Source organism: Atta cephalotes (genome assembly GCF_000143395.1).
Source record: "Atta cephalotes unplaced genomic scaffold scaffold00001, whole genome shotgun sequence".
In the NCBI taxonomy this organism is placed as follows: domain Eukaryota; kingdom Metazoa; phylum Arthropoda; class Insecta; order Hymenoptera; family Formicidae; genus Atta; species Atta cephalotes.
The window spans coordinates 14,978,574-14,990,034 of NW_012130065.1; the positions used below are offsets into that span (position 1 = coordinate 14,978,574).

Consider the following 11,461-nt stretch of genomic DNA (forward strand, 5'->3'; position numbering starts at 1 on the left):
TCTATATTTGTATGCGTAGTATGTTATTTTTTTACACAGAAGACCAATCATATATTGAAGTTACTTTTTACACTTAGATTTGCAGTATATTTCATCATTTACTTTAATCGCTTTTGAAGTTTGTACTAGTAGTTTATAAATATGAAAGTATTATGGACTTATTGTTAGATATATGCATCATTACATTCTTCATATTAATGTTATATAAGATTGATATTTTTCAATTTAAAGAAGAAACTGAATCACATACAATACAGTGTATAAAGTGTATAATGTGCCATCATATATGTTGTATGTGATTTAATTTTTTATTTAAAAATAACACACTATTTACACGTTTAAATGAAATTAATTTATGTATATAGTATATTGTATTGTTTTTACACGAAAAATAACTAACACTAAAATAACTAAATAACACACATAATATGAAGGCGTTAATTACACATTTGGATTTATAAAGTATGACAAAGAATCGTCGTCTCAGTATCGTAATGCCGTTAAGGAGAATTCGGATGGTCTCTCGACTTATCGGCGAACATACGTTTCTTATCGAAGTGCCAATGATCCTTGGGGTCGAGCACGGATGGCTCTTTATCCCTCACCGTTAATCCCCTCTTAAGCCACGATAAAGACCGCCCTTAAAGATCAAGTAATCGCGACTCAATGGCATTCGCGTTGCTCTTAATTATCAGAAATTCTCGGACGTTTTGTTCGAAATATGATCTCTACCAATGGTGTAGTTTATTTTACCGTATTTTAATTGTAGTCTTAATAGTTACAAATTATACGCCGCAAATTGAAAGAAAAAACGATACTTTCGGGATTAAATGCATTACGTAGCGCTTATGGTAATTTTCAAGATGAATAATCTTGCGTGTTCGCGGATATCATAATGAAACGAAGAAATACCACCAAGAGTCTTGGGTTGAAAGGTTAAGCAACGAGCGAAGCGCATTGCAGGTTGCGACGGATAATAAAAAGAAATATACAGATATAATTACACGAGACATGCAAAGCTAAGGAGATGCGCGAGCGAATCGGACATCATTCATTCTTCGAGAATGCATCTGCTCACTTCGTAATCGCGAAAAATTCTGTCGCGGAAAAAAGCTGGCAGCTGCAAGCCGCTTCATCATGTGGCACACGCCGAACGTTTATTAACTCATGCACGATACACGATCGTGCGCTTTCACGCCTATTTCAATCTATATCTGTACACGTTGGATCGCTAATTGTCTGTCCTTTGTGTATAATTATATATGCAATTCACCATCGCATCAGGAAAATGAGTCACCATAAAAATCACAAAATTATGTTAAACAAGTTGGAATAACCGAAAACCATGGAAGGATAGATCACAAAAGATTAAAAATAAAAATATTATTTAAACGTTGAATTAAATGATATTTTTATTTTTAACTGTCGTGTACGTCAAAATAGAAATTAATCTATTTCTGTAATAAGTTTTAAAGTAATCAACAAATTAAAAATAATTCAAATTAGATATTATTTGACATTATGAAGACATTAATAGTGTAGTCGCTGGTAGTTTTAATAGCAAAAATTTTTTAATACGAAATTAACGCGCAGCTAATAATATGAGATAAATAACTTTCAAATTAATATGATATTTGCATTTTTTGCTTTGGCGACTGACTCGTTATGATCGAACCAGTTTCCCTACACTTAGCACTTTTGAGAAGATTGCAACAATTTCTCTCGTCTCATTTGCGCATCGTCGATAAGTCATCGAACTTCTCCATGATACACTTTTCCGAGTCGGGATTACATCTCCAATAAGTTTTTTTTTCAATCTCAGATTCTTCATTTCTTTTTTCATCTTTGATTTATTCTGTATCTATACTTTCTCTATCTGATTTTCTATCTGTCTTTCCTATATTTGTCTCGCTCTTTTCCACCTTCTTCCTGTTCATCATTTTCTCCATCCGTCGTGTCAGTAACCTTGAAACGCCACGTTCGGTTCCTTTTCTTCTCGGTATAATCGTGAAACTATTTGACGTGTAATAAGGCGTCGTGTCGAGTAAAGGCAAAGATCTTATTTAGTCCCGAACGTTGGTCTGTTATTAAAGGAATGCTGAGTTTAAGGGAAACCAAAGTACTCGTTAGGTAATTATGTGCTGAAGACATCAAATTGGTATGTAATACCTTTGCACGAAACCATTTTCCTCATCATTCCGTTGATTTGAAAATTGGTGTATCTTTCTAAAAAATTTTAATTGATTTGCAGTATTTTGCATATGAAAAAGCATAATTTCGAGACACATCATTTGTAGAAACGCATTTTGATATCTTTATGTAATTAAATTGAGAATTATGTCCATTTGAATGGAAATTATGTTCATTTTTAGAAAAACTTTACATCTTACATCCGGTTATTTTAATCAAATACTTGATGGATCGTTTAAATATCATCACGTGACGACAGTCGTTTTAGTGTTTTAGACTTTCCCAAGCTCACGTTTAAGTCAAGTACCGCACGTCAAACCCTCCTTATAGTGTATGAACACGGTGGTCGCTACAATAACGTTGTTCGATCCCTCGAAAACCGCGGCATATTCAAGTAGTCTCGATAAGTGCACTTTGAACGATCAATCGTTCACGCCTGTGTCAACGAAACTAGGAAATTCCTTCCATTTTGAAAGTTAAGCTGTAAAGTTTTGCTTCAAATTTATGACATGTTTGATAAAATTTCAATAAATGAAATAGTTTATTATTTCTTTTGCTTTACATACTTAATTAACGTAAATGCGTCAAATGTCGAAAAGTAGTAACTTTTAGCAGTCACCCTTCTGACTTTCTCTAAGTCGGTACGTTAGGCAACCCTCGTTGCTTCACAGTCGCGTTCCCCACTGTTTGGACAAATTTGATGCTATCTTCGAAAATCGCCTTGAATGTACCAAGACACGAATAAAGGAACGACAAAAGATCCGATCTCTCGGCGTCGCCAATTGGAAAAACCTCGACTATTACGATTTCTTGAATAGAATCGAGCTACGAACATTCGATTCGTAGCGTATTTTTGTGGCATTTAGGTCTTACTTGATCGCAGAATGCCCGGCGTATCGGGTTACGAAAATCTCTGACCTCCAGTAGTAAGCTAGTTGACATGCGACAGGTATTTTCGATCGATCGCGGGTATTTAGTTTCGATGCGAATTCAAATCGAGGGGAATGTTTGGAGCCAAGAAGATTATCGCGGTATTGACAGTCATAGAATTTCGTAGTCGACTGTCCCTCAACGACTTTATTTCTATTCTTGTAAATCGATAAACCGGAAGTTACAGAATTTGACTCCGCGTACGGGTGCTTTTATTGTTCCCATCGTAGCATGATAAAATATTTCTGTCCATCGTTCTTGCAAGCAGGCGTCCAGTTTCTCCTTCGTATTCGCGCGTGAACATTCACGCAGAAGGGATTATCATCCTGGCAAGGTACATCGATCGCATTCGCGTGAGATTTCGTGAATATTTATGTGATTCTTCCTTCTTCATCGCGCATCCAACTGACATTTTAAGGACGTGCCAGCGACGCGTGTTGATTTATATACGGGCTATTTGAGGGCTGGCGAGGGCATTCTTAGGGCTGTTTCTCCACTGTGCTCGTTGCACAATGTAACACTATCCCCCTTTGTAGCGCAGTCTTGGAGTGTCTTTAATGCGAAACTGAGTGCGAGCTTGCTTGCCGCCCTGTATTATTTTTTCATGAATAATCCCGTTATGAGCTTCGAAGAGGCCGGAACTTTAAGGTGATATTTTACTTTTGTTCGCGTATATAAGCGGCGCTTGTTAGTGCAAATTTATAGATATCCTTTTTTATTCTACCTTGAATTTTATAAGATTATCATTAATGTTCTCAATCTCAACCTATTATCTTGTGCCACAGATATTTCTTGTCTCTGAAATATTTTGGCACACGTTAGATATCACACAGTTGCTCGTTAGTATTCATTGTCCTCCATTTGCGAAGATGTTTGAAATCCAGCGCATGTCATGGATTAGGGAAATTTATAGGATAGAACCCTCAATACTCATTATTTCCATTTTCGTCACACTAGCGTGAATTGATCGTAATTTTGGAATATATTTTATCACATATATATTATTTGAACGAGTCTTAAATTTTTATAAAAATAATTATTTTAGAAATATAATCGATTTTTCTGAAAAAAACTATTCTCTACAGCACAAAAGTTGCAACAATGCTGTAACATTGCAGCAATATTGCATTTTGCAGCAATATTGCGGCGTTGTATGAGATGGATCTTGCAACTCGGAAATGGCTAATTTTGGTCACGCTCGTCTTCCGGATGGCTTTCTATTAGAGCAGTGGTGAATGTGCGTTGAATTTCGTTACAATCGAACGTTTTGCAGTAAGGGGTGTGTGTTTCGCGCTCACAATAAGTCCCTGAAGTGTCTTTAGCGCGTACAGTAGCGCGCCGTTCAATGGTCGGTGCTCACAAATGCGCAGCGGGGTGTCCGGGGCCTCTCTCGAGATTCGCCACTTCGATATGAATGTCGGTGATCGAGAGAAAAATTAATGTCTACTCCGTCACGGCTTCGGACGAGTCTTCGTGGCCAATACTTTACCTCATACGTCGGGTCTTAATATGTTTATTGCTGTGAGAATGTCGGCCTCGGATAGGTAGTAGATTTTTATCTACCAACGCGCCTTTTAACTCGTCTCGTAACATTCAACGACGAAAAGCGTATCCGGATCTTCTCTCTGCTTGATTCGGTTTTCGTCTCTAAATTTAATGACATTTTTCTTAGTATCGTAATTATTTTATGCCGTTCCAGTTATAAATAGGTATTTTTACGCAAATGCTTAATTAATGCAAAGCGAGTGGAATTAGTTGCTTGATAATTGATTTGTTCTTTATCAATGAAACTAATAAAATTACCAAATAATTTCTTTGTGAAATGCTTTTATAATATAATATTTACATGTACGTATGTAATAGTGCAATAATATAAATAAAAAAAATATATTTACGAACATTATCGCCATGATTCACAAAAATACGTATCTATATTTTCGATTAAGTACATCTAGATAATATTTAAGTGTACAATAGTTGATAAATAGATGATCAGTCATCTATTTATCAAAAACAAAATTTTCAGAGAAATGCGTATTTTTTGTAGGATCATTTTATGTATTATTTCGTTTTACTACAAAAGAAAGACTCTAGTCTAGAGATGGTAATAATTATTTTAAGAAAATGAAAAAATTTTTTTTCTTTTTCTTATACAGTTCTATCGATAAAAACGGTTTTTACATATAGTCTGCTTTGTGTGCAAGCTGAAGACATCTATTGGGTCAAAGAAGAACTAAAACTAGAGTTAATAAATCTTGAAAAATATTACAATTATATTTAATGAATGATAATTATAAATGATTATATTTGATTTTATTTTCTCATATCTTCATTTCTTTCATTTTTTTGTAGTAGAAATAATCTCAATATACAGTAATATATCATGAAAAATAAAATAAAATTTTATTATTATTATTTATATCTTTTATTTATATCTTTTATTTAGATAAAATGCAAAAGGCGAATAAAAAATTTTGTGGGCAAGCAATCGCGTCGGACGCTAATCAATATTTAGGCGTTCGTGAGAAACTTATCGAAATACCGATAGTCGACAATAGAGAGCTGAGGTACAATATTTATTAATTATTGTTTATTTAGAAAATGAGTAGTTGACTTAAATTGTGAATTCACAATCTCATTATAAATATTATATCGCTGTATCATAATTCACATTTTTTTCGCGCATTTTCCCATGCTTAGGAATGATTTAATCGCACGCATCGAAGCTGTTACGTTGAAAATAATAAAACAGATATCAAGTGAACAGGCACCATGTATATCGTACTTTAGTGGCCGAAATGATATTTCGAAATTGAGTACACATAAAGAAAATCTAGGATGCTCAGTCGATCCAGACTCGCAAGTCCGAGAGGGAACGATATTTTTCAATGATGCCTTAATTGATTTCGTCGAAGAGCAAAATACAGATAATAGAGATACTCAGAATTTGGAAAAGACAACTGTCGATTTCGCAGTGAAAAGCAGCAGAAAAAAATTTGTTCTAATGATGGTGATAATGGCTGAGGTTCATCATTTGTTGCTAACGAATACCACCAAGACTCGACGAGCGTTTTATTATGATTTAAAGAAAGAGACAACCAAATATTTGGTACCTATTCAACAATATGTCGATCGTGCCTTGAATGATATCGCTAATTTGTTAGAATGCGCGCCATGGGATTTGAGTGAGTTGGTCAGACACAATTTAATTATAGGAAGCCTAATTATAAATATAATAATTAAAACTATATATTGAAACGATGCAATAATAAATATAAAGAAAATAAAAAATATGAAACAAAAATCAATCAACTAGAAGTCTTTCCAGGACTACTGGCAACGGCTAAAGGATTGATGGCAGGAAACATGACCATCACATTAGTCGATAATCAAGTTATTGATTGTACAATACCAGGCGGCGCGCAGATACCGCAAATTATTTCGAACATAATTTCCATTCGTGTGAAAGCCGAGTTCGTCTTGGTCATTGAGAAGGACGCAGTCTTCCAAAAGTTACTCGAAGAAAACTGTTCTCGCTTCCTAAAATGCATTCTAGTGACAGGAAAGGGTTATCCGGATGTAGCTACGAGGATGTTTGTCAAGATACTATCCGAAAAGATGGAATTGCCGATTTATATAGTTGTAGACGCGGATCCTTTCGGCATAGACATTATGTTAATTTATCGGTAATTTAAGCAAAATTGCCGTTATTTTTATTAGAATTTTTTTGTATCAAAAAAAGAAAATACTAATTTTCTATAACTTTAGCTCTTTATCTTTAATTCTTCTCGATATATAAAAGTTGAGTATATAATTTAGATAATATTTCAATATTACATGCTAGTTTAATTTTTATTCGAGAAATATTTCATTTCTATATACATTTCTATTACACTGGTTTCTGCAGCTTCGGTTCGTCAACCCTTTGTAAAGAAAACGAGAGCTTGGCTTGTCCTAATGCACGTTGGCTTGGAATTCATCCCTCGGAATTGATTCCTATAGGAGCAAAAACAATCCCGCTCACTGAAGCCGATCTCATAAAATTGAGATCCATCGAAGCCCGGAGTTACGTAAACGAAGCTATATCGAAGCAGCTGAGCATATTGCGGAAGGGCAAGGCAGAAATGGAGGCAGTATCCTCCTTTTCAAAAAATTTCTTTACCGAGACGTATTTATCTTATAAAATAGATGGTCAGGATTATATTTAAAGCGTAATCTATTTGATAAGACTTTCGAAAAATTTATAAAAATATTTAGTTGGAATCAATTCTCTAAAATTATTATTATGTTCTTTAATCAAAGGAAACACAGAAGAATTAGCTTATAATAAATAAAATATAATGTGTTACTTTAAATGACTTTTCATTTTGGTATTGATCCATGTTTCGTTGAATAACTTTTTCGGGAAAGCTGTCGTTGTCATCCTCTAACGTTATGAGCTGCGGACTTTTGTGAAACGAACCCAAATATATAACACTGCTCTCAGATAATAGTCTCGATGGGATAAGAGATTTAATCAAATCCGTCATTTTTATCTCACGAAGATTTCTTTTTGAACGAGTCTCGTACGGATGATCGTGCAATCTTGAATATAAAATTATAAGTATTAAATAAGCTTTAAATAACGTTCATTGTAGAGAAGATATTTCAATAAAATTATATTTACTGATTCTTCGAATAATTAATAGTTCCGTAGTTAATATCTTTTTACTTGAAACTGTTTGAGAAAATTATGCCTTTTCTTTTTCTTGTTCGACGAGAAATCATAATTTCTTAAGCCTGCAATGTCTCGATGCCTTAATTATTATGAGTTGTTAAAAGTCATCAAAGATGCAACATTGAGGAAGAATTAAGAATACTTCAGATAATGTAACAGTTTATTGAAAACACTTTATCCACCCGGTGTCCGGGCCGAGCTTCGCTGATATTAAAAAACGCAGAATCTTAATAACATGATTATTTCGTGGATGTTACGTGGAAGGTAACTTGGATGACATCCGCGAAATCGGCAGTGCGTTATAAACCCATGAATGAAGTTAACTGCAATTGCTTTCGAAAATTCAATCGAGTTGGATTGGATCTCGGTTTTTTTCTATCAATTTTTGTCAATTTGAAAAAGTCTTGAAACATTTTTGAATAAACTTTAATAAATTGTAAGACACAAAGGACTACGTTTGTCGTTGATAGATTTTCAATGGAGGACCGCCTCCCGAATTATTATTATTATTATTAATAATAAATTATAACTAAAATAAAATAAAATTACTAATAGACTTTGTAAATATATTAAAAATTTTGAAATAATTTTCTGATATTTAAACGTGCAAATTTTATGTATTGGTAAGCTTATCTTTGAAATAATATAAGTTATTTAGTCTTTCCAGAGAGAGGTATTGATAAAAAAGATTTTTAAAAAGGCAAAAGTAAACTTTTTTAATTAATTGACTTGCTTCTGAAAATTTATCACTTACTTTTTACTTATCGCTTACTTTTTTCACCATTGAGTATCAAGCCATTGATTGGCCGATTTCGTGGATGTTTCCGGTGCAGGTCCGTGCGAATATCGTTAAAAATCGAGTAGAAATAACTTTCCGTGCCCATTCCGCGATATTAATTGAAGGCGAGTATCAATTGAACAGCTCGAACGACATCAGTAGTGGCTCTCGTGGAATGCGTGTCAAGCATTTCGATGAAATGGATATAAAAAACAATCTTTCGAGACTGCCGAACACGCCTCCGAGCGGACACAGATGCGTTTGGAGCCACAAATCGTGAAAAAAGCGTCACTCGTCTTCAAGAAGTTAATGTGTTCTCTAATTGCTAATTGTCATTGATCGTCAAACGATTAAAGATTGAAATTTTCTATTTGTCGACTTCAAATATGGAGAAAAAGAGACAAAAAGATTATAAATTATCTGAAATTTATATTTCTCTTAATAATCATCACAGATTCTTATAGATAAAATGTCGTATTTTCATTTTTTTTGAGAAATCAGTGTAAATATATTTTTTTAATCTAGACTGCCGGGTTTAATTAATACGTTCTGTTTGACGATCGTTCCGATCGGTCGATCGACCTATGTACGACGAGTATATTTAATGTGCATTAATTTATTCATACGTTCGCACGGGCCCAATCCTTATATTGACTTCCGCGTGAGAAAGTTATCTGTTTCTTTTAATATATTGCGTGTATATGTGTGTGTTTGCGTGTTATGCCCATACGAGTGTATTTTTCATTGCCTTTTACGTTTTTTTTTCTTTTTAGCGGCGATAATACGTTACCAAAAGCTATAGATACCCTTATGCGTTGCTACCAAGGTTTCTTTGTTGCGATTAATTTCATAATTCGCATGCTTGTACATATTGCGTGCCTGCCTTTGTGATATTTTTTTCCGATGCCCTATGCTTACGTTTAACGATTTGCCTCACTTTCTGCCGTTATTATATTTAATAATTGATTGTGATTTACACACTCACACATATACATTCTCTCGCTCTCATTCACTCTACCATTATTATTCTTTCTCCCCCTCCCCATCTTTTGCTTTGTGACTCGCATTTCCAAATCCAATCGATCGAATTCAATCACTCTTTCTCCCGCTTCTTAGGATCGAACAATTCGCGTTTCGATCGCTCGCGATATATTTATTCGGGAATAAATGGAAGCGATATTGTTGACAACAAACATTTTGTTTCACTACAAACGACCATTCATTTATCGCGAAATGGAGGAGTCCGGTTAAACTTAACGCTTGTTGCGTATGTATATAACGTTGCACAATTATTAATTTTATTGGAATTAATTTTATTGGAAGATTCATTACAGCCGTCTGATTTTCAGTAGCTAACATCAAAAGATAGTGAAAAAAGAAATCCTCTCTAAGGATAAATTTAACGGAGAATTTTTCGAAGCCTCCATTACGCGTTACAACTTTGTACTTTCTACAGTCGACAGCGAGCACATCATCTCGACCTAACGACCCTTCGCATCTATAATATTTTTATCCTCGCAAAAATCGCTTTCGTGAAGTCTTCTCGGTCGCGATAGTTTGGCAATACTAGATTTCATCGCGGTTTACAATACGCCCGAACCATAGCGATCATTCACGAGTATTCATTAAAATTATTATGTAATTTCCTCTTTTCTCCGTTTCTATTTATTATCGTTTGATTAGTTGCACTAGCCTTGATTGTCGGCATTTAAGGGCTGCTGGTATATGCAGCATACACATGGCGACGTGCGCCACTTCCTCGTCTGAGCGCACTTCTTCTCTAATTAACATTTGGACTCGTAAACTATCCGTATCTTCGAACTAGAAATTATATTGACATACAGTCTCGAATATTATCTGCGATTAAAAATTTTTACAACAAAATCACTATATGTTTTTTTAATTAGAAAGCGTATTCTATAATACAATAAAAATAATCAAGGTATTTCTTAATTTGTAGCAAAATTCTATATAAATTCTAATAGACTAGATAAACCAGTAATTAATCCAATTTATAAATTAAAACACTTACTGTGTTGAAAGATATACATATGTAGAAAATTCCTAAAGTCTACAATACTTTTTTATGCAAATGAATCCTGACGTCAAATCGTAAGGCAATAATTTTCGAAGTCTTATGCTTCGATTTTTGAAATCTCATAGATTACTAAATCTGTAGAACGTATCGTAAAAACATCGACGTTGCCGCAGATATTTTCGAGACATTTACGAGCCCTTTTATTCTTCGACGACGTCGCGTTTATAAGATTTCCGAGCGTTCGCTTTTACAATAGTGGAGCAGCGAAGTCAGTCATATGTGACAATAAGCGTACGATGTCTCGCCATATCTTGTCTTCCACTGTTCCACCTGAAAGTACGATAAAAGCAAGCAAGTACTCGGGAGTCTCAACATCGTATGCCGATCGCGCCTGATCGATGATCGACAGCTAGTCTTGACGATTGTAAGTATATCGTCTGTTTAGTCGTTCATCCATTCGGGATCGATCGATGTATTTCGAAGAAGTATACAATGAATTTTATACCTGCACCTTCGACGAGATCCAAGTTCACATATATACTTCGACAAGCATATTTTCGTAAATCTTGTCGATCGAAAATTAGTTATTTAAAAACAAGTGATATCGCTCTTCTCTATTTATGAATTATTCACGATTCCTGCAAACATCTGCACGGGACCTCATCGAAGAAGCTTCACATTTCTTCTAGATATATATATATATATATATATATATATATATATATATACATATATATAATATATAGTATATATATATATAGTATATATATATATATAACACATATATTATAGTACTAATAATAACTTA

General features: G+C 34.2%; 1 protein-coding gene across 1 annotated transcript; it reads left to right on the forward strand.

The window, feature by feature from the left end:
• The first annotated feature begins 3,130 nt into the window (after positions 1-3,130).
• On the forward strand, positions 3,131-7,328 carry LOC105619029 (meiotic recombination protein SPO11). The gene is made up of 5 exons (XM_012200560.1): positions 3,131-3,139; positions 5,581-5,687; positions 5,821-6,305; positions 6,449-6,806; positions 7,028-7,328. The coding sequence occupies exons 1-5, from the start codon at positions 3,131-3,133 to the stop codon at positions 7,326-7,328; spliced, it is 1,260 nt and encodes a 419-aa protein (XP_012055950.1).
• The last annotated feature ends 4,133 nt before the right edge of the window (positions 7,329-11,461 follow it).